This window comes from Takifugu flavidus, chromosome 9 (assembly GCF_003711565.1).
Source record: "Takifugu flavidus isolate HTHZ2018 chromosome 9, ASM371156v2, whole genome shotgun sequence".
Taxonomy (NCBI): domain Eukaryota; kingdom Metazoa; phylum Chordata; class Actinopteri; order Tetraodontiformes; family Tetraodontidae; genus Takifugu; species Takifugu flavidus.
Window position 1 is genome coordinate 11,126,566 of NC_079528.1, and position 23,151 is coordinate 11,149,716.

The 23,151-nt window shown below is 46.7% G+C and overlaps 1 protein-coding gene across 1 annotated transcript in view; it reads right to left on the reverse strand.

Annotated features, from left to right (window-relative positions):
• pcdh11 (protocadherin 11) overlaps positions 1-23,151 on the reverse strand; it is a 107,829-nt gene that overhangs the window by 50,037 nt on the left and 34,641 nt on the right. The window contains 1 exon segment of the mRNA XM_057042785.1: positions 11,940-11,999. Coding sequence (XP_056898765.1) covers positions 11,940-11,999 — 60 coding nt within the window.

Here is a 23,151-nt window from a genome sequence, read left to right on the forward strand (position 1 = left end):
TGCCAGAATCCCAAGTGGCATAATAATTAAAAAAAGTTCATCAATGTTCTCTTTGCTCATCAAATTATGCAAAAGGGGGCTACTCCAGTAATTATGGCAGAGAATTCATTTACGGGAAAAAGAAAAAAAACCCGTAGCGGCTCCGGCCAGATTTAGTACGGTTGCCGGGGAGCTGCAGAAGTCTGCCCGTTTCCCTTCCTTGTATGTTTGTTGAAGGTTCTCTGAGCTCCGAGCAAGTCGAAACGTCTTTTATTCATGTATGCAGATTCATCTAGAAGGATTCAAAATGTTGTTTTTACACCTCGCTTTGCCGACAAATTCGCCTTCTTAGTAATGGAATTAAAGCACCATGACACATGGCTGCAAAGTTATAATTAGCCCTGATGTAATCCCTTCTGTCACCAGATTACATGCACAGCGCGTGGCACATACAGCGGCCTGAAAGGTAACTGATTAACTGTTTGAAACCGGGACACGGATGATGAGGCTGATGCGCTAAATCCATGTCAAATCAATGTCGCCACTTCCTACACATGCAGGGATTAAAGAGCGAAATTAGTGCCGGTTGTAACCGCAGACCTGCGACGCATCGGGAGCACCGCTAACGTTTCGGTGGCGCCGCTTTAGGTCGCCGTCCAAACGATGATGGGATCGTTCGGATCCTCAATAAGAGAGACGCCCTTTCCTCAAGGTTGAGCACATTCCAGTGGAGGAGATCCCACGTGCAGCGAGAAGGAGCCATTCAGAGCGCTCCCTTTGGCTGAGATAATAACTTTATCATAATTAGCTTGTGGTGCTCAGGAGTGTTGAATTGTCGGTTGCTCTGGGATCTGGGCTGATTTATTGCTTGATTTAATTACGTATCAAAATTCAATTAGACGCGCTTTCAACCAAATTCAAAGTGAGTTTTGTCAAGCTGTCCCTTGAAATCACGTGCGGCCTGAAGGACATCCTTCTCACTGCGGTGACATCTAACTTAATAATTAGCTCGCGCGGCGGGAAAAAAAAGAAGAGACGGAAAAAAAAATTGTGCTACAAAATTTGAAAGCGGCGTGGTGCCATTTTTAGAGAGGTGCTTTTTTTAAACTCTTGTTACTTCCCCATCTCAGCTGACATCAAACGGCATCAAATGGAGCAAAAGGCGTCCTTGACTCGTCGCTGATGTGAGAGGGTTGCAGGTACTTTAGCAAGCAAAGCTATGTGGCAAAATGCCCTTTGAGGCCGACTACAGTGGAGGAAGACTCTGACTTTTTTAAATCGCTGCTGCTCACCTCCTCTTGCTCCACTCTACTCCGAGAGAAAAAAAGAACAGGGTAGAGCTGTTATGAACCCGTGTCAGCAGCCTCCAACAGCTACACTGATCTTTAGCACAATGCAAATTCCGGATGTCACGGTGTCTTTGCTTGGAGACCGGAGGGAACGTTTCAGCTGAGAGGTCTGGCCGAAGCACAGCGCTTCCCCAGGAAACACACCGTGAGCGCGCACCTTGACGCTCCTCTGATGCTGCCCTTTGACCCCTGAAAGAGCTGATCTGCCCTGATTCAACCAGTTGCCATGTTGCGTCCAGATTGCGTGGCGCTACTGTGCAGTGTCGCCTTTCAGGCTGTGATCAGGAGCTGCACAACCCACCGTGGTGAATATTTATGAGACATGCTGGTGTCACTAGAGATGACTGTACCTGTCAGCACGTGCAGCTGTAGCGCAGCTCCACTTTAGATCCTGCGTTGTGTCTTTTTTTTTTAAAGAACTGAGAAGGGCATCGGTTCAGTTTGAGCATATCGAGTCTTTATCCAGAAACTAACATAAAATAAACTTAAAGGTTAATGAAACTGCAAGAGGTCAGCAGTGGAACTCTAGCTAGCAGCCTGTGACACCCACCTCGACTGCACACAGCAGACAAGAATGTTTCTTATTTTTTAATAAATGCAGTATTATTCATAGAGTGCATCAGGATGGTGCGTGCAGCCTGAAGTTACACAGTCGACTATTACTTCAGTCTGAAGACTGGTTTTGGAAAAGCTAAATATTTGCAATGCTGAAATTAGCAGTACGCGCTACATGAATGCAATAATGCTGTTCTGGGGGCAGAGCTGCACTGAGCAGAGAAACAATAATAATAATAAAATAATAAAGATCTGTGCATATTAACCTTTGTGTTACATTATTGTGCATAATGTTCAATTGCTGTGTGGTCGCGTTAGCAGGAAAAAGCCTCACTGCCCGCCATATGTTATTTCTTTGGTTCTTTCTGCTCCTGGCAGAAATAACCAAATGATTAGGTGTGTGTGTGTGTGTGTGTGGGGGGGGGGGGGGGGGGTGGGGGGGGGGGGGGGGGGGGGGGGGGGGGGGATGTCGCAGGAAACAAATAGATTAAAATAGTGTCTGTGATGTGAAATTAAAGCACATGGAGCCATAAAGCAGTTCACACTAAATAGGATCCCCTCCAGCAGAACAAGCCAATAATGGTGCACCATGTGACATAATATAACCCATTAAGCTAACGCTAGAAAGGAACACGTGTTGCATCTGAACTAAATGAGTTAAGCTAGTTGTACTGGACGCGGGGAGAACATGGCAGGGATATAAATATATAGATATATAATTTGAGTGTGAGCCCAGCAACTGGAGGGGCTGTATTAACATGTACGTACCAAGTTGCCATTAGGAGCACTTTTAAAGAAGCACGTCGGAGGAAGGAGAGAAGTTTGGCTTTTTGCAGATGTCTGAAAATGACCATAATTTGAGGGGGTTCTTTTATCCCCCCTGTGCCTGCCGGTGTCTACGAGACCTCTGAGTCAGCAGTGACAGGAGCTTGACCTAATGATGAGAACTGACCTGATGAATGTTTTCCTGTCTTGAATTAAAAAAATAAGATCCAAGAGAACCATATGTGCCTGTTAGTTCCTTTTTAGCCTCACTTTCATTCACGCAGCTTTGATGACCTCGCACCCCAAGTATGCGGCGCTGCCGCCGCCGGTCCGGCCGTTGATATCGCCGATCCTCCGTCACACATGCAGACGGAGGATCTGTGAGTTCTGGAGCTTTTCTCCAATTTATCTCCTCAATGAGAGCAGCTGCTGTCTCAGCAGAGCTCCGCCACCATCCAGGAGAAGACAGTTCCACTCCCTGACCTCATTCTTCTAGTCCCAACACAAAGCCTATAAATGAGGAGCACCACCCCGGAGACCCTGGCCCCCCACTTCAGGACATGAGGCGTCGGGGGAGACAGCCCGATAATGTCCGCCGCCGTCAACATCACCAGAGAAAAAAAAAAAATGCATGTGGGGAAGCAAGGAATCATGGGACTTTTGAGTCATATCATCAATACTGCGCCGGTTTAATGCACCTGCATTAATGTAAACACGCGGCACCGTTTAAGCCCGCTAAAATCAATTAGCCGATATTTAGCCGTCACCAAACTCAACAGACAAATTTGGTCTTTAAGGTTCAATTTGATCCAGTTTGACTTCATTAGAGAGACATCAGGAGCTAATTGGAGGATGGCGGCTATTTTAGGCGTATCAGACGATCATTACTGTTTGAAGGGCAGCGCTTACAGCTGAACGTTGCTCATCATCGTCGTCTTCCTCCAACCTCTGAACTGCTAGCGGAGGATGCTGAGCTGAAACATGGGGTCAGGACATCTTCTCTCTCTCTTGTTCCACCATGTTCCCTAAAGGTCGTGCGTCTGTGCTGCGCCGCTTCTTCAGAAACACGCGTCTCCGGCTGACAGCTTCCCTCCTCACATGTAGAGCGTCAGCTCCCGAGCAGCAGCACAGCCGACCCACCGGCGGCACGGTCTTGATGAAACATTGATAAAAACCCGGAGACGATGCTCGCGCTCACATCCCCGTTTGCTCTTCCTCAAATATGTTGATGTCAGATTCTCTGGCAGTTGAAACGCGCCGCCATTGATGTAATCCACAAGCGGCTCCAGAGCTCTGTTTGCCTGCCTCGCCCAAACGGGGTCCGCCACCGCCACCAAAACAAACTTCACTTCTCTGCCAGGCCCCCCCCCCACCGCTCCTCTACTTCCACCCCTGAGTGCTAGCCGTATTAATATCTTTGTAGCGGGCGAGTGCGTCTGCCAGGAAGCCAGCCCCGTTTATTTATTTTATTTATTATTTTTCCCAAAGCTCTTGCTGTTTCTCTGGCCACTGCCAGGCTCATTAACATATGTTCTCGCCGCGCACAGCGCCGCTCCACATTGGTAAAGGCCTTATTACAGCCCGAGCGGCTCTGCGCCTTTCCCTCACTCAATAGCCACAGGCAGTAAAACTCTCACAGACCAGTTGGGATGTGTGTCGTGTGTGTGTGTGTGTGTGTGTGAGGAAGGTGGCAGGGGGTGTCCTTAGCATTTAGCCAGAGACCCTCTCTGTCAAAATTGATATTCCTCCCACTCGCCGCAACAGTGGGCGGTAATAACGACAAATAAAGGCAATATTGCGGCTGCTTGGTACACTCTGCGTGTAATAAGGTCATCTGCAGGATCTGCTGGGGCTTCTTTCCCCTCCCATTTACGCCTTTTTAGCTCTCAGTATGACTTACAATCTCCAAAGACTCTGCCAGTGTGAAATATTCAAAGTCAGGGAGTGAAGAAGAAAGAGGGGAAAGAAGCGATATCCCAGGCAACACTGCGTGAGCTCGCGCGCCTGTAATCATCCCTGAACCACTGTTGCTTCCTTTCCTTCTAAGTATTCCACTTTTTCTCTTCCGTCTGAATTTAGAGACGATGAAAACTGCGCCACAGGATGTAAACATCGGCTCTGCGTCGCTTCCAGTCAGTGAAAAATGTGAACTTTAGCATTAAAAGCGCTCCTCTGACTGACGTAAAAACATAACTTCACGTCTCATGTGGAACACCGGACGTAGCGGCGTTAGCAGCTACGAGTGTTGCTATATGATCAAAACAATTGGTGAAGGTGGAGAACAGATGAAGTCGCTGCTTCCTCCCTTCCACCGACTTTTCTGGCTCATCAGCGTCAAAAATAAATGCTAATAATCGAGACTCCTTTCTTTCCTGATTACTGACGAGGAGAATTCTTCTGTTTCCGAGCGTCATCACCGCTGACCTTCTGCTGCGATCACCCAGGAGACGGATTTTAGTGTCCTTCTGCCTCCTGGGAGTGTCGAGATCAGAGTGAGCCGCCAGCGGAGTGAATACTTTAGCCTCGACAGCGTGAGTCCACCACTGCTGAGTTGATCCTCAAAACAGCGATTTGATGCAGTTAATTAGCAGAGGAACGTCTGCAGGAGTCGATAGTTTAACGAATCTTAAGAGCCAAACATGTAACTGTTTGGACTGCGAGCCACCAAAAACACTGAGCAAAAACAGCTAAATAATCAAGAAAATAAAAGTTTAGACAAGTTTAAATGAATTCAGCTTCAATGCAGTCAGACTTTATTCATGTTTTATGTCTCATTTAAGAGAATCTCCAGGTTCTAACCCGGAGCCTTGACCCCAAGCAAGCTAACAAGTAACAGGGACAACCCTTGAGCAGGACCAGGGTGACATGGACCCCCTCACGGGGGTAGAGGTGGGGCAGCTCAAGATAATCTTTATCTTTGTATCAGCATTGCTAAGCTAATTCCTTTAGCTTGCTTGAATGAAACATTTTCTCCACGTGGTAGCGTGAATATCACCAAATGTTGCTATTCATGTTTTTATAAGCCTGTTTTTGCCAGCTCGTGTTGTTCGTCCACGACGCAACAAAGGCGCAGCCAAGCAGACGGCGGGTTGGTACCATCAGGTCCTCGCCACCCATCCTGGCCTCTGCCATTCTCAGGGAACAAAGGTTACGACACCGCAAGCGCTGATTTTATTCACTCTTTTTTTCCTTTGGAGATTTATTTTTAATATGTCTGCCAGATATTGTCTGCCTGTTGTGGATCTGACACTGATCTGAAGAGAGATTCTAAAATAATGCGTATCAAACAGCAGAGAGAACTCACAAAGAACTAAAAGCTGCCATTCATGTCATCCCACAGCACGGCGTTCTAATGATGGCGGCTGGAATGCATTATTGATACAGGAAATATTGAATAATACTTCCCCGACAGATAAACTGTGAAATAAGAGGGTTCAGCCCACAGCAGCTTCATTTGCTGCAGATATAATTATAGTTGGAAGGCTTCAGCCATTTTTGTTTTGGTCCAGATCACCTGCACACACAACTTTTGTGCACTTTACTTTTAAGAACTATGCATTTTCCCAAGACCATCAATTTTGGGCCGCTCCATTGCGCAACCTAATGAAGTCTTGACGGCTTCGGTTAAAGTCATTAAACATGGAAATCTCACGATGCGCTTTCCCTTTAATGGCAGACAATTACATGACGACAACCTGCCCGTGAAACCGAACGCTGCAGAAATGATGATCATTTTCCTCGTCTCTCCACTGTCGCTCCTCCACAAGCTTTTGAATGAAGGATCATCAATTCTGGACATGTACAAATTAGGCCCGCGGCGCCAACGGCGGAGTCGTAGTTGGTGAGATAACTTCGGGGTTAGATCTGGGCGTTCACGTCCTGTCAGGATAAGACCCGGTACCGCATGATATACACACGCTTGCTAATTGCTCCCAAGTGCGTTACGTTTCAGATAAGAGATAACCACATTAGCTGCTGGCGGCCTAATCAATTCTCAGACGATAGCGGAGTTTGAATCCGAGGGGCGTCGTCCATTGTTGGAGAGCGCCGGCGTGTCTTGGTTTGAAAGTCCTCCCCACCAGAATCAGAGCCTTATCTTACATTCATCTATATATATATATAAAAAACAGGGTTGGAGGCACAAGGGTTCATTTCAGATTCTGGGAGTCTGTAAATCAGCTTTCTGCTCCCGTTCTCCTGGCTGCTCTGGAAGAGAGCTGAATCTGACAACGCTCAGGAGGAAAAGAGGCCGGGGTCCACCAGGAGAGCAGAGGTGCAGAAAAGAGCCAGAGCCGGGAGGCCGAGGTCCGCAGCAGCCGGCTGGCAAGGACAGGAAGCGGCGGGCGAAGGTCCGGAGAGGAGAGGCAGCATACGAACGAGAGGAGACGCAAGAAAAGATGCACGACGGCGCATCAAAATCACACCCGTGGAGTTATAAAAGAGTTCCCTGACTCATTAAAGGCTTTTGGCTGCTGTCAGAAGACACAAACAACAAAGGCGGCGGCCGACAGTGACCAGGCGTCCCCCCAGCTGTCACTTCCTGTTCCACTCAGCTTTTATGAGTCCAGACTTTTAGGCTCGATTACACTTTTTCTTCACTTGTATAATAAGTTCCCTACAGACTTCTCATGTTCAACAGGGGCCACACGCTGCAAACTCAACTAACAGAGCTCCAATCCCTGTTACTATTGACAACAAGGTGCTGGGCGCCCTGTGCACGTGCCCTTAGCATGTCTCCTTGGTGCAGAGGGGGCACGGTGTACGGACACATTGTGTCCTCACTGTATATCTCTGGGAGATTTACGAGCGACCAAATGTGGTCAGCAGGATGCCACAGCGGCGCCGTAGCCACAGCAACAACAACGCCTGGCGGCCCCAACAGAGCCCAAGAGCCAGGGGTCAATAACGGCACCTGGAAATTCCACATTTCAGCGTGTAGTTTTGTCCCCCAGCTGGGCGTTTGCTCTTGGCGGGACATCAGCAGGAGCGACTCTCAACTCTCGATTGACTCTCAATTAAATTAATATGACTGTTTCTTTTTGTTTTATTTGTGGGGGGGGGGGTTGATTGTTTAATATCTCTAATCATGTCGTCTAATTCTGTTTTTCTGCTGATTCATTGGCGCCACTTTGCATGTTTTTACTATCACAGCAGAAGTTTGTATTTTTCTTCATAATTTCCTCATTGACGGTGCAACTGTCGCTCTGCCAGCAGCGCGCACGTTTGTGTATTCCCTGGTTTCCCATGCTGGAGTGTTTATTCAACTCATTACACACTTTAAGTCATTCATTAGAGTTTTGGATGATCCCTTTCATACACGTTAAACTTTCCCAGACTTCACAGTTTGCTGAGTTTGAAGAGATTCCTGGGGCAGGTTGTGTGATAGATATCTGCTGTTCTTTGTTACAGCAAAATGTCACATTTTTTTAAAGCCTTTTGCTTTTAATCCTGTAACTTGGAGCCTGGAAAAAGACAAGTTAAAGTGATCTCTCACTCTCTTAAAAATAGCCCCAGTCATAATAACAGGCCCAGAGACTTAGCATTATCCACCGGTCAAGCTAAGATGCTTATATTAGCAATCCAGAGGAGCAGGCAGCCGGACTGCAGCCCTGGAGCACACAATGACTTCCATTAATAGGTTGGGGAGTGCTGGGAGAGCCCACCATGAGCAGAAATTTCCATGAGGATACGGCCTATGACACGGGGGCGCCTGCCCCCAGCCGGCCGCAATGACTTGACAAATGATTCTATATCAGAGGCCCCTGCTCTGATTTGGATGGTAATTGATTGGAACTGAGGCCTTCAAATCCCTGATTGGTTTAGCTGCATGTAGGAGGGGGAATGAGCTGCGGCGTGTGAGAGGAGAGGACAGTCGACGGGAGAGACGGTGCAAGGTGCAGGACGTTGGGGAAGGGGGGGGGGGGGGGCACTGGAGGAGTCTGTCTCCACTGCAACTGGAGAGATTTGTAATGAAATTTTGTGAGCTCTGCTGCTCCTGCCGGCGGTGCGTATGGCATATCCCCTTACAGAAGCACCCGTGTCACCTCTGTTTCGCTTTCTAATGCAACTTTCCGGATATCCAATTTGTTTAGTGTGTCCGTGAAGATTGGATTTCACCATTCAAAAGGAGGAATTTGGTTAGAAATGGAAAATTATTGATTTGTTCCACATGGAGGTGTGGTCTGATGCAGATCTGCGACAGTGTTGCCTGGCAGGGAGGCGTAGATTATATATTCCCTCATCAATCCCCGCTGCCTCCGCAACCCCCCACCCCCCTCTTTTCTTTTTGTGAAGCTATTAACCCTTGTTGTGGAAATCATGTGACAACAGTGATAACGTCAAACATGGAGGCCAGCCTTTGCCACCGATCCCCCGGAGGATCGCCTCATTCTCATGAAACATTCAGAGGGAAGCTTTGCGTGAAGCTACGTGGAATGCTCCTCATATTGAAATGATATTTCATGGAATAAAGGCTCTCATCAAAAAAACTCCGAAGCGGGCTTTTAGGAGAAGCAGAGTGGGATGTTCGCAGCACGGCTTCTGGAATCTTCAGCGGATAAACGGCGAGACCACAGAGTCCCCGTTACTGCACCGGAGCCGGCGCCGCCATGCAGATACGAAGCTCCTGCCTTTATTCCACGGCAGGCTGGCTCCACTGCATACCTTTTGCCATTTGACACAGACATGTGGTGCTCGCTAGTGACAGATGCTGCGCGGCACTGGTCCCAGAGGTCACAAATGACCTTTTGGATTGTCTTTTTTTTCTCTCCCTCCGTCGCAAAGCATTATTTGTTCGACGATGGCCGCCAATGCAACCCCGGGCACCCCCGTGGAGCTGGAGGTTGTTGCTGCTTGTCTTCTGAGATCACATTTACCTCAAATGAATCGCGTCTGTGCGTCCACGAGAGGCCGAGTCGACGCCCGTTTGCGCAAGCGTGGTCATGAGGAGGAGTTTCTAACAACCGTCCTCCACTTGAGGCCTTCAACTGAGCTTAATTGCCGCTTGACTACTCTGTTGTTTAGCTGCCACAGGGATTTTCTTTTATTATACAGAATGAATCATTAAGATGTGCTTCTTTAGCACCATTTTCCTGGCTTAAAAATGCTGCTGCGCACATTATTTTTGAATATTTTTCTCGGTGTTCCGCATCCAGGTCAGACCCCGGAGATATGCGCCCGAAGCACAACTATCTGCTACGACAGTTCCCCAACTTTGCTGCTGTTCGGGGACGTCTCGCCGGCGAAGCTCTTGGCCTGCGTGTAAAATAAATCTGCGAATCGGCCTCCCGGAGTCGCACTTTTCCTCCGTAATTTCAGCGTTGGCAGGGACAGGGTGCGCCGCGGACCCCAGGCCGTCAGGGGGGCTTGAACCCCGCCCCCATCCTTGCCCTCGCCATCTGTCACCTAACTAGATTGCACGGTTCACGCAGACGCACATCACAGATTTATGCACACGTGCACGCTCATTCCTGCACAGATGCAAACAGACTCGAGCGTGATTATGTCGGTCAGAATGCGCCCGACAGCAACGCGCTAACTAAAACGACACATCGAGCGCTACACTTCAAGAGCTTCTGGTCGAACGGCTGTAACAAATATTTGCCTGTTGAAAGAACCTCCCTTCACGGTTCACTTTCTTATTGCTATTCTGTTGTTGGAATTTGGAACTTTGTTATTCACGCCATACACGGAGACGAGAACCTTGTGAAAAACCGACACAATTTTCCACTGCCTGAAGCCTCGTGTCGGAAATATGATCTTACCCTCACCTCGTACCCAGACTGCCGTACTTTAATGATGCTCAGAGGGTGAGGCCACTCATCAATTATTCACTGAACGCAAGATTCTCACTCCTTATCTCCATGCCTGCCAGTGGAGGACATTTTAAAGAAGAGAGAAATGAGTGGAGAAAAAGGTGAGAAAAAGAGGCTTTTAGATAACTTGCAGTGGATGGGCAATGCTCACGGTTTGAGTTGTAATTGTAGTTTAACAATGTGCAGACCCCCGGGATCCTCAGTATGCAATGTACGGCCTTCACGCTAGCATCACTATGGAAACCAAAGGCCCAGAACGACCTGCAGTGCTCGCGCACTCGGACAGCCGTTAATCTTCATCGCTCTGATACTGGCGCTGCAAAATTTGGCCAATGTGTCAAGAAGCAATTATATACTTGGAGCTCCTCCCCCTCCCCCCGCACGATCACTTTTGCACTCTTAATATTATCACAGAGCAGTGAGTTTAAAAGCCCTCTTTTCATTCCAATTTCTATCTGGGGGACACACAATGCAGATGAAGACATATTAAAAGAGGATGTTTTATTACCAGAGCCGTTCGAAGAACGGAATATTATTTTAACGTAAATCATATCAGCCATGTCCTCAGTCTACCAGCTAACTGACACTAGGACCGCCCAGCTGGACCACAGCACATATTGAGATGTGGATCATGGGGACTAATGTGAGCAGACTGGAGAGATATTATGTTCTGTTGCTAACAGCTAAAATGTGAATAACGCTATCTGCGAAGGCGCAGCGTTTCCTCGTTACGTGGGCCATAATGAGCCGCACGTGGTAGGAGAGGAGGAAAGTAATGATCTCCAGAGCGAGACGCAGCATTCCCATCAGCAAGGAAATAAGAAAGCAAATAGTGCTAGAAGCATGTTTTGTTAACATTTTCTGCCTATCAAAGCTTCCAGCAGCGTTTAGTGATGAAGAGTAATGCTGGGGACAGTCGATGACAGGCTGTCAGACAGCTCCCCTCCGCCGGGGTCCTTTTACCAAGGTCCATTCGAGCACTAAGTCACTCTCCGCCGCTCCAGCCATTCATCCAGAAAAGGACACAACGCTTATTTTTTTTTGGTTTGGTGCTAAGTGAACAGATTTTTGTGTGTGTGAATTTCACTACATAGCACATTATCACCTTTGCAGGAGGCGCACAGAGGGTGCAGGAAGTGAAGGGGAAAGTTACTTCAGACAGCGTGTGAAGATGACTCCAGATCATCGGGAACTGATGACTCTGGTTGCTCCTGCACCAGGCTAATTAGCATTGAATAAATCTGTCCTTCACGCCTTGCGTTGAATAAATGCGGAGTTGTAATAAAATGGAGGCGGGAGTAGCAAGAAGAGAAAAATACATGTTCCAGGAAGTCGAAACCAAGACGGGGAGGAGAGCAGAAGTTGGCGAAAACTGGAAAGAGAAAAAGGGTCTCGACACAGTGGAGTTAATTTGCAAGTCACAGACCCCCAGTCACGCACACAGACACACAGTTTCCTGAAACATGCCGGAGCTTACCTTATGGGGACAAATGGGTGGCGGCGAGTTAAAAGATTTCTCCGGCGTTGGGCTCAGGTTCTACAAGAAAAACACATTATGAGGGCCATGTTCTCAGAGGCAGGGCATCCACCGGCAAATCTTGGGTGACAGTATTTTCAGCTTATTTCCCGGTCCCTTCCATTAGCACGCGTGCAGTTTATCTGAAGGGCGTTAAGTGGTTCTGAATCACGAAGCAGGTCTTTGCTGCCCACTAATCCACATCCTCGCCGAGTGTTGACTCCATGTTTTTAAATCTCTATCTTTGACAATGCTGTCTTGTGTTTTCCACTTTTTTCCTTCCACCCGATACTTCGCAGGGTTAATAAATCTGTCTTTGAGGGACGATTTCCTCGGACATATGCTCAGACTCTCTCCCTCTCTGAGTTTAAATGATTATCATATTGTTAATACACCGAAACATCACTCAGATACAAGGAAACACCATTAAAAAGCAGACACAAGGTAAGTCAACAAGCCAACAACAGATGGTCACGCTGTTTGTCATTATGCAAAGATCTTGCGTGCAAAAATATTTGCATGCTCCGACTGCCATCATCGAGAGAAAAAATAGAATAACAAGAAACGAGAAGGCTTAGACCAACCCAGCGGGAGAGTGGAGGGGCTACACGAACTTCTTAGAGAATCCATCGGGGGCGTGACCCCCCGTGGACGCCACTGTTGATTTCATAGCAGGTGATTTCAGTTATGGCCCCATGTCCAATTACGCGCCCGCGGTATGTCTGATGCTCTGTGCTGCTATTAATGGCCACCTTATCGTAGACAGATGAGACTCTCGACACTCCGGGCCCTCGACATCTATATTTCATTGCAGCTTAGGCGGAGAACACCTCGGCGGCCAAGACAGCTGGGGCAGAAGGAAGAAGAAGCGGTGGGGCTTTTTCGCTGGATAAACACCGCGTCATGAAAAATGAATGAGAAAATGGTCCCAGCCGCGAATCAGAAGACAAAATATTCCCTGCAGATTGAGCAGGCCTTATACTCATGATAGCTTAATTGATGTGACAAATAAACATGAGTTCTTTTCTTTGGGGATAAAAGCAGGAAATTGAATTTGTGTTTGCGTTTAATGCAGGGACGTAGATGTTGTGATAGTTGGTGGAGGGAAGCCAGAATGACCTAGATTCCCGTAATGCTTTGGAAATAGCAGGTTCGCTTTTTTTTATTGTTAACGTAGGTGGCTGAAAAATAGATGAAAAATTCAAACCAGTCCAATTATAGCAGCAGCTATACCTTTTACAATATTCTGCCCCGCATAATCGCTGCGGGTAAATCAAGAGCAGCAGCGGTGAGTTGAAAGATTCCTGTTTTATATTTCCCAGCAAACGATGCGGGAGCCTTTCCGTCTTCATCCGGCATTTTAATTCGAAAGAACAGACGAGGCGGAACAAGCAGTGTTTCTAAATACAAATGCAATATGTTTTCATAACCTCCGCTTGGATTCAGCTCTTTATCTTTCAAAGAAATAATGGGGCCTGTTGGAGCCTGATAGCAACCGCAGATAAGCCTAATCCTTTTCCCTTTGTTGGACACAGAAACACAGAGGCAGATATCATCATCCGCTCTCTCATTTGTTTTACTGACAGCCTCATTTTATTAATCGAGCGGGGGATGCAAATTTGATCTCAATCAGGGCAAGAAACTGTAAGTAACAAATGATGTCGTTTCTTTCCTTCTTCTGTTGATGTGAAATATTTTGCATCTCATGTGGAAACGCTATTGACAGTGTTTGCAGCAGAAGGCCTTGGATTACACCACATATCGATGTCCTTGTCCTCTCAGAGTGCTTTGGGTGGCTATTTGATGAGACTCAGGGCACGAAAATATGATATGCGATGAATTTGATTTTCCGAGGGGACGGAAACGTGATGTTGCTACGCCTGACTTCTCGCTCAGATCCAGGTGTAATATAGATCTTCCCTGATTTTAGTCCGGTTTGGTTTTCCTCCAGCACATCCCAGCTGCATCCTGCAAACCTGAACCAAGCTTCCCATCAGCTGCTGCAGAACCGGCCAAGAGGCCTCTCGAGTTCAGTAAATATCAGCGTGATCTGGTGTAAACATCGCCGTCTGTCTGTTTTTCGTATTCCAGTTTGGGAATATCGCAGTCCGATCACATTCCGCATCCCAGCTTCCTAAAAGAGGAGGATACAAGGGCGCCATTGAGCGCCGAGTGGACAGGGACTTGCCGCAAATTCGTGTTCTCAAACCCTTGAGCTCAGCCCCCATTATCCCCACTCACAAGGAGCCTTTATGTTCTCAGCGCCCTTAAAAGTGCACGCTGCATTTAGTCAACTGCATTTGCAGCAGCTCCTTGCTGCCATTCCAGCTCTATTTCCTACCCCGGCATTGTCTTCACCCCCCAATAAAACATAGTCTCTTGCTGGGATTAAAGGAGCAATGTAGTTCAAGGATTATCAAATGCCTTTGATCATGTGACTGCAATGTTTTTGATCTGTCGCACATAGCGCCAAATAAATTCTCTTTTCCATGCCTCTGTCTCTGCTGCTCTCTGTGGATTTCCTTTTACGTGATTGTTCTCTGCAGCGTGAGAGGACCTCCTGAAAGCCAGCAGAAAGTAGAGAGCAAAAGAGAGCTACATGTGCACCATAAAGGGGAGATGCAGCCATTCCAAAAGTTTTTAGCCGAAATAAACAAGCATAATTACTTTTTCCACGCAATAATCCAACATTTACAAATGTAGAATGTGATCCTTTGTAAACAAGTAGCACAGTCCTCACCTTCCTTTTATTGTTCCTGCTGCTATTCATTAGCGGTTTCCAAGAGGTAGATAGCATTTTTGTCCCTGCATTAGCATTATTTATCCGTTGGCACACACAATCAAAGAGGAATGCAATATGCACAACACTTGTACAGCAAAGCGATGCTTTCCCATGAAGCCTCCACCAGAAACCCCTGTAAATTCAAGCCAAGGCGCCTGTTTTAGCCAGCGATTCTCAAAAACATAATAAAAAAAGCTTTTAAATTCTCGATATACCATCACCCCCTATTAATGTCATTGCCAATGGAGGAAAAACAGGACATATCAAAACCATTATTTTGATCTGGCTTCAAGCGAAGCGGCGTTTCGACGTGAATGGCACTCAAATTTTGAATCATTACGAGGCGTGGCTTGGAGCAAAAAGAGGCCCATCAAAAAGTGATTGAATATCATTTTAATGGGCAAAATTTGACAAGGCTTTCATACTGTCTACCTGCCATGTTATTAGATAGAGCGTGTCAGTCAGGATGAGGACCACAGAAACAACACACAGGCAGGCTGAGGAGGCACAAGCATGCTGCTTTCCATCTTCCTCTCAGCTTGGCATGTTTATCCAATCCTCTAAGTGAGCTTAGTGCAGTAATGTGCATATGCAAAGAGCGATGAAGGCTCACAGACTAGTGCCTGGAGGAAGCTACACATATAGCACAAGCTCTTTGAAACGGAGCCAGGGTGGGCCTCATTTGCAAAGCAATTTGACAACAAAAGCAAAATACTCTACAACTTCAAACCAAATTCGGGAGATGCAAACTGCTCCGTGCGGTCTGCTCGGGCAGGAAACTGAAAGCGGTACTTCCGATTGTGACACGGCGTGGCTCATTCGCAGAAACGCGGTAGCCTTGCACAAAGGCGATGTCGCAACAGCAGGGAAAGAGCGGCTAATTTACATGAAAGGGAATCCTGGAGTCACACGCAGCTTCCCATTGACCAAGTTGCCAAAAACCTTGCAGTTGAATGTTATAATTGCCTTCTACAAATGTGGTGTTCTTGCCACTCTTCACTGTTGATACAGCGGGATCCAAAAACAGGGGATTATGTGCAAACATGAGAAATATTGTGAAGGCACAGCATTCTCAACAGCACTTTTTCATTTTTAATGCCACTCTAGTTCGCTTGGGTGCCATTATCTCTCGTCCACCACAGTTCTCTGTTGAGAATTCCTGTGGAACTGTTTCAGGAATGTTGAACACATTCCCCTCCGATGGAATTGGCCTATTTTCCCACCGTAGACCAGACTTAACAACCCCAGACTGATTTCTTTCAATCAGTTCCTAAAGCTACCCAAGGTTAGCCTGATCTTAATGAGGTGGACTTTTACACATGAGCCCGAGTGACTAAAGCAAAGGTTCAGCTTTGTATACCAAGAAGCTTGTTTTGTGTCAGGAAGGGCTTAGTGCCTTATGTCAAAGGTGGCTTGCATTTCTGGATAATGCGCTAAAACAGCAAACAAAAACTGTCTGGCTGTGACGAGCAGAGATGAAAAGGGGTTCAACGGTGGCCCTAATCTCCAGAACACACCTTGAAACTGAGCTGGTTGTCTATATTTTCTACGCTGACACATTAAAGGTGTGTGAAGCACCGTGGATTAGCTTCACTGTGCCCGTTTTTGAAGCTGCGTCGTCCAACACTAGCTCTTTTTATATCCTTCAGGTAATAGTTGTTGCACTATATTATGATGAAGCTTAAACACATCCTAGTAAACGACTCATTAGAATAAAAAAGCGTCAGTACAGGAATCGTATTTATTCATTACACAGGCAGACTAATATATAAATAAATGTAAATTTGAAAGCAGGGCACCTCCAACAATGACTCCTCACGCCTTAAACATGCTGAGAACATGGTCACCTGCTCTGGCGCCACGTTAGGAAAGTTTCTCACAAACCTTAGAGGAACATTTGTTTCTGCCAGCCGTCTTCACAGTGAGTGTTGTGCGCTGTCAGTCACGTCAGGCGCGTCTGGGAGCTCATAAAAGACTTCAGAATTATTAACAGATACCCCCAGAAGGTAATGAATTTATGCACAGGTGTTGTCATGGCGATCTGGGGGCGGGGTGGAGCAGGAGACCTTGGCTGCCTCAGGCAAAAGGTGGATTTAGGCCTTCTGGCTTGAGCTGGAGCCGCAGATGATGACTGGATAAGGCTGAAGCGAGAGTTAATCAAAAGACCAAGAAAAATAAAACCCCATAAGTGAATGCTGCTCTATACAGTTAGGAAAAGAGGAGTGGCCATGACACAAATTGAGGCCATGAGACAAGAGACTGCTGAAAAGCTCTCTAATCCAGTAGTATTTTGGGTGACTTTCTGAGATAAACACTGGCATTGTCTTGACGCGAGAGCCTCGCCATTTTAAGTGTCTCTGGGATCAGGATCAATCCACATGGTAGGAGTCGCGTACAGCTGACCATATAATGTGGCACGCTTGTCACAACCCACAATGCATTTCTCCCTTCAAAGTATATTTCTTGGCCTGCTCTCGTCACTTAGGCCCTCTAACCAATTTGTCATTCTAAGCCTAGCTGCACGGCTGCCAGCGCCCAGATGATAGCAGTGGGCCTTTGTGATCCAGGCTGTGGCAAGGGAAGAGGCCAAGTGTTACACGAGCCACTTTGGGAGACCGAGCCGGCGCTTGTGCACGCCTCCACGGCCGAGAGGAACTGGCTTTGCAAATGCTTTCAATTCGACACAGAATGGGGCTCATCGACTTTGCTTTGTGTTTGTGCGCGGCGTTTGTGCGCTGTTTGTTGCGCCGTTTGTGTGCCTGCCCATGCATGTGTGAGCGTGAAAGATTAGAAGACATCTGCAAATGTGAAACTCGATTTAAGTAAAGGCAAAATTAGACAGAAATGAGCTGTTATGTCCTCTTTTGCTTCACAATTACAGCGCTCTCTGAGTTCTATTGGGGTGCTGCTTTTCTCCTGATCCTCCTTTTGAAAGTCACCATTTCCCAAACCGCAGCAGTTCGATGCTCTCGAGAGCGAGAGGCGACGTCGCCCCATCACGCCATTATGCCTGATTCGAGTAACTATTAATACCTTTATTCAGATGCTTGCACAGAGCTTTGCTGTTGAGATTATCGGCAGCAGTTAGCCAATTTACGACTGTGGCTGCTCACTCTGTTTGGACGCAGAGGGCATTAAGTGTCTTCAAAATGATATTAGCTTCGCAGCGTTATTGACTCGCCCTCAGTTTTGCCTCAGTTTGGCAAAATTAAAGTTTGATAAATGATAACAAGCAACAATTAGCAATTCAAACTATTTAGAGGACGCGGTTTATGTGCACAAATCTTCTCAGTTAGCTCTGTTGGCCTGATAAGACAAGTGAGAGCCAATATAAATCAGCGGGTAAAAAAACATTGTTGTAGCCTTTTGAACTTTTAGGAGACTAAATGGATGAAGTCGTTCTGCCGGCGTATTAAACCTCAACACGTGCACCACGGTCTACGAACCTGCGCCCACCCATCAGCCGGTTTGTCCGCGTGGCGATTGCAAGCCTCTGACCCTCCTTGCGTCTGATTCAGAGTTTGAATCCATAAGCGTCCAATCAGTTTCCCTTTATGTGAGCGCAACTAACACGTGTGACGGCTCCTTGAGCCCTGATGGCAGAGACACGGCCGATTAAGGCCAGAGCCCAATCAAACCAGCTGTGTGCCATAGTCCCCGGAGCGCTTGATTTGCCAAGCATGTGTTCTGCGCCGCTAGCAGTCAACCCCCCCAAAAAGCCACAGTGAGTCCCTCTGGTCGGATAGAGTTGCAGCCACACAGAAACCACTACAAGTAGGCGTGGGGGGTCCCCCAGTGCTGGAATGATGACAAAGTAAGATTATTTTATAAATGTACATCTTACAGTAAACGATGTTATTAAGTAATAACCCCTTATTGGTCTGTCAATCAGTAATTAGACACGTATCAGCGTGTCGAGAAATGTCGCGGTATAACAATGTGATATACATCATGGGTGGCGCTGTCATGCAGCCACACAAATGCAAGGAACAGAGCAAACAAACAAATTTGTGTATAGGTTGTATTCATGGAAATGCCAGTTTATAAATCTAGTGTGTTCAGACAACACATCCATACTACAAAAAACTTTGACGTGTGTTCATAGACCCTTCCCTATGTGGACCAAGCCAAAGAAAACTGTTCATTTACTGACGCTAACAAGTGTGTAATATTTAGCTTGTAGTCACTGCTGTTATGTGGAGTTTCCTTTTGATCTAAACTACCTCGAACTTCATAGGGCATTAATTTAAACTAACCTTAAAAAAATCAATCATATCTTTATAAAGGAAGCTGGAAATCAGAGTATTTGGATGCCTCTCTGCCTTAAAGACACGCTCAATAAGTCGTGCTGAACATGGATCAATCTGTAATGAGCAGCTTGTTTGGCTGCCCTGTCAATCACCACCTGCAATACTCACATAATAACCATGCAGGGCGCGGAGGAACATCTTGGGCTGAGATAACACAAGTCCGGCTGCCCTGTGCCGCCGATGGAATTGCTAATGTTCACTTTCTCAAATGGACATACATAAATCATGCAAATGATTAGCTTTACAAATTTACAAGGGTCTGGCTGTGAATAAAGCCTCTTGTTTTCTGTCTTTTTTAGCCCCGCCCCCACAACGCAGACACGTTTCTCTAAATGACATTCCACAGCATCAGCTCGACGTCCATTGCGGCACATATAGCCCTTTCTAAACACTGATTAGAGCTATCGATGGCAGAGGGAGAGGTTACGACCGCAGAATGGGGAGGATATTTGTGTCGCTCGCTCCGCATTACCAGGATCTTTGGAAAAAAAAAAGAGCTTTATAGATTTGGACGGAGGCAAAGGAAGGCTTTATCAGCACCAACACAGAGAAACACATTAAAGGATCAGAACCCCAAAGGTCAATTGTGGCCGCTGGCAGTGCTTTGGTATGGTGTCCTCTCTGTTTAGACTGCTCGGAAGCCAAGTGACAGATGTGAAAACATGTAATGATAGCACGTTTGCTCACATTTTAGAAGTAATCCTCAGTGAGGGATCCAGCGGAGGCACAAATCGGAGTGTTAAAGTGTCCACGCCGTCCGTGTTTCCGTATCAGGTACGAGAGATTATGCAGAGTACATATGATTTTCCGGGAAGCGGAAACTTTTTAAATGGTGCCTACATTCTGGAGTCGAGCAATTTTCCTCTGTCAACCCTGAAAGATGAACACGTAAACGGCGAGCTGCAGCTGCCGCTTGCTGCCGAACATCATTCAAACATCATTTCCACGACAACTCAAAGAGCCCTCCTCCGTTTGATTTCAACTCCTCTTTTGGATTGAACGTCTCCAGGAGACATTTCCAGGATCGGAGCAGAAGTCTTTGTGACAATATGTTGTATTTTCCTTCATTTTCCTTAGTGCAACACTGTTGAGACAAACGCCTAATCCCTCGCAAGATACTAATAATAATAACAATGATGTAATCCTTGTTCCCAGATGCAACTACATCCTGCAGACACTGATTTGGGCCACGCGAAGGTTGTCTTTAAGAAGATGAGCACTGGGATGTCATTCTTTAAAACACAACAACAGCCAGCAATTAAAATAAGACTCAATGTCCACCCACCCTGGTAATCCTCTGATACACACGTTTTAAAACGCAACAGTTATTGTATCTATTGTGTATCCGTCTATAATGCCACACGCTTACCCTGTTCCCAAGTGTATTTCTTCAGAAAATGTATTCTCTCCGCACGCCAGCCCGCCCACCACTGATCTGACTACTTGCCATTGAAGAAGCAACCGGATTTTAGTTTGAAAATACCAGCATGCAGGATGCATTTTGGGGAGGTGTATGTGTGTGTGTGTGTGTGCGTTTGTAGAGGGGAGAAACGCGAGTGCAACAGCTGCTGCTACGGAATACACACAGCACAGATAAAAGACAATGAGCATCTTTTAAGTCCTGAACTTCACACGACAGCGAGAACATTCAGGCGCTTACACGTGCTGGCGTTTGCACAGAGGAGCGCTTTTGTGAGCATGAGGATGCGCCGCTAATGTCTTTTTTAGCCCATTCAAAGCCAAAAAAAAGACACAGATGGAATCGTTTTTAAACGTGGAAATTGCTTGCGGCCGCAATTAATGCTGGCAAATAATCCTAAACAATTGCTGCATTATTTCCCTGATTGCCATCTTGCTATCTGCATGCCAGCTTGTGGAAAATGTTAATTGTTATGCTAATCTTTCAAACACCTATGTCGGAGATGAAAACAAAATGGTTCAGTGAACGTGTTGCACAGAGCCTACGTACCGTATTTCCCGGACTATAAGTCGCACTTTTTTTCATAGTTTGTCAGGGGGTCCGACTTATACTCCGGAGCGACTTATATAAATACATTATTACAGAATTTCACATGTTCGTTATTTTCACACTGACAACCACAAGAGGGCGGTCTAGGCGTTTGTACTGAGGAACGAGTTCCTTTAGCGACGCAGAAGAAGAAGCGGTGCTTCGTCTATGGAGTTAAACTTGATTGTTTGGTAAACTTGCTCGGATGTTCTTTATGCTATAGTTATCTGAATAACTGTTAATATGTTACGTTAACAAAGCAGACACGTACTCAGTTCGTTGTGGGTCATGTAGCTGAATTTGTTACGTTAGCATACCGTAACCCTATTGCTAATCCGTGCTAATGGATTGCTAATTGCCTTTCAAGATGAAATGTATGTTCTTGGTCTCGGATTTTATCAAATAAATTCCCCCCAAAATGCGACTTACAGTCCAGTGTGACTTATATGTCTATTTTTCTTCTTTATTATGCATTTTTTGGCTAGTGCGACCTAAGCTCCGGAGCGACATATAGTCCAGAAAATACGGTACTTCTATATTGAATTATTCTCTCTCCTGATCTCTATCTCCATTCCTCTTTTTGAAATCTTTTTTTTTTTTGAAAGGCAGCCTCTTTAAATCCAATAGCATTTGCCTCAGCATGTGGCGGCTTCAAAGCCTCGCTCCGTGGTCAGGCCTGTCGATCCTCTCACCCACCTCCTGGTTGTTTAAAAGAGCAAAAGAACAGGAGCGCAGTTTCTTAAACACAGAGATCCATGTGTGCCGATGGAGGGACCACTGTTTGGCAAAAGAGCCCCCCCGCCCCACCTTCTTCTCCCCATCTCGTTCCCACTCTTTCTCCTCACCTTGGGCTTGGACTCTCGACCTCTTATTACCCGCCCTCCTCCATAGGCCTCATTACACCCAGGTTCTTGCTTCTCCTTCCTTCCACAGCTCTGTCTCTGTCATCCAACTTATCTTTCATCGAAGCCCTCACACTCCTTTTCATTCCTGTACCACTATTTACCTTTCTCCAAACCCCCCCTGATGACTTCAGGCATCCTCTTGCTTCACCCAGCCTGCCATCCCAGTATTCCCCGCATCCCTTCGTTCTTCGCCGTGGCTCAAACCCTACTGCTCTGACGTACATTGATTGATGCCAAGCGAATCCGGGCTCCAGGCCATCCTTCACACCACGCGCGCCTGGACATCGCACTGATGTCCGAAGGGATCGGGTTACCTCCAAATGGCTGATGAAGTACACAGAGGCTCAGCGGAGGGTTTTTGGTGGACAACTCATGCCAACACCATATTTGTGGAAAGGCGGCTCGGGGAGCCTGAATTGATGCGCCGGAGTGCTCATTATGGCTCTGCAGGGACTGTCCTGCAGGGCATTCAGAGTGCGGCTGTGGAGCTCATTACACCAGCCAGCCGCAGAGCTCAAGCAGGCCCCAGTGCGGAGATAAGAACAGGGAGGGCTGTTCAGATTACCCTTAATCAGAGGCACCTGTGGACAGCCAGCGCCTCCTCCCGCATTCCCATCTTTCAAACAAAGAAAAAAAAACCTCCTCCCATCATGGAGAAGCACACTTCCTTGATGCTGTAATTATTGCAATTGCTTCACTTGACATTCACTCCTGAGCACGGAGCTGCACAACTCGCCGCCTAATGAGAAAAAAAAAAACACTCCCCCCACTAAAAAAAACAACTCCAATCCAGAGGTGTTTCGTTATTTAATTATTTATTCAACACAGCATGTATAATGTCAATTATTTAAATTAGCATGATTTTACCACGCGCTGCACCCCGCTCTGCAAAGCTCTCCCCGTGGTGGGTTATCAGTATTTCGCTCACATCCCGCTCTTCCTAATTGCGCGTGGAGAGTTAATTAAGTTCTCCCGTCACGTGTGGGCAAAATTGAAGGGATGTGAATCAAACTAGTTTGGCTGTGATAGAAGAGACGTTCGTACGAGACGAGTCAGTGACCGACGCCGTTGCCGGATTTGCCCTGCTACATTGTGTCGTGCCTCAAACTAGCGTAAAGCAGTGTGCGACACAAACACCAGAAATAAAAGCTATCCCAGTTTTTAGGTC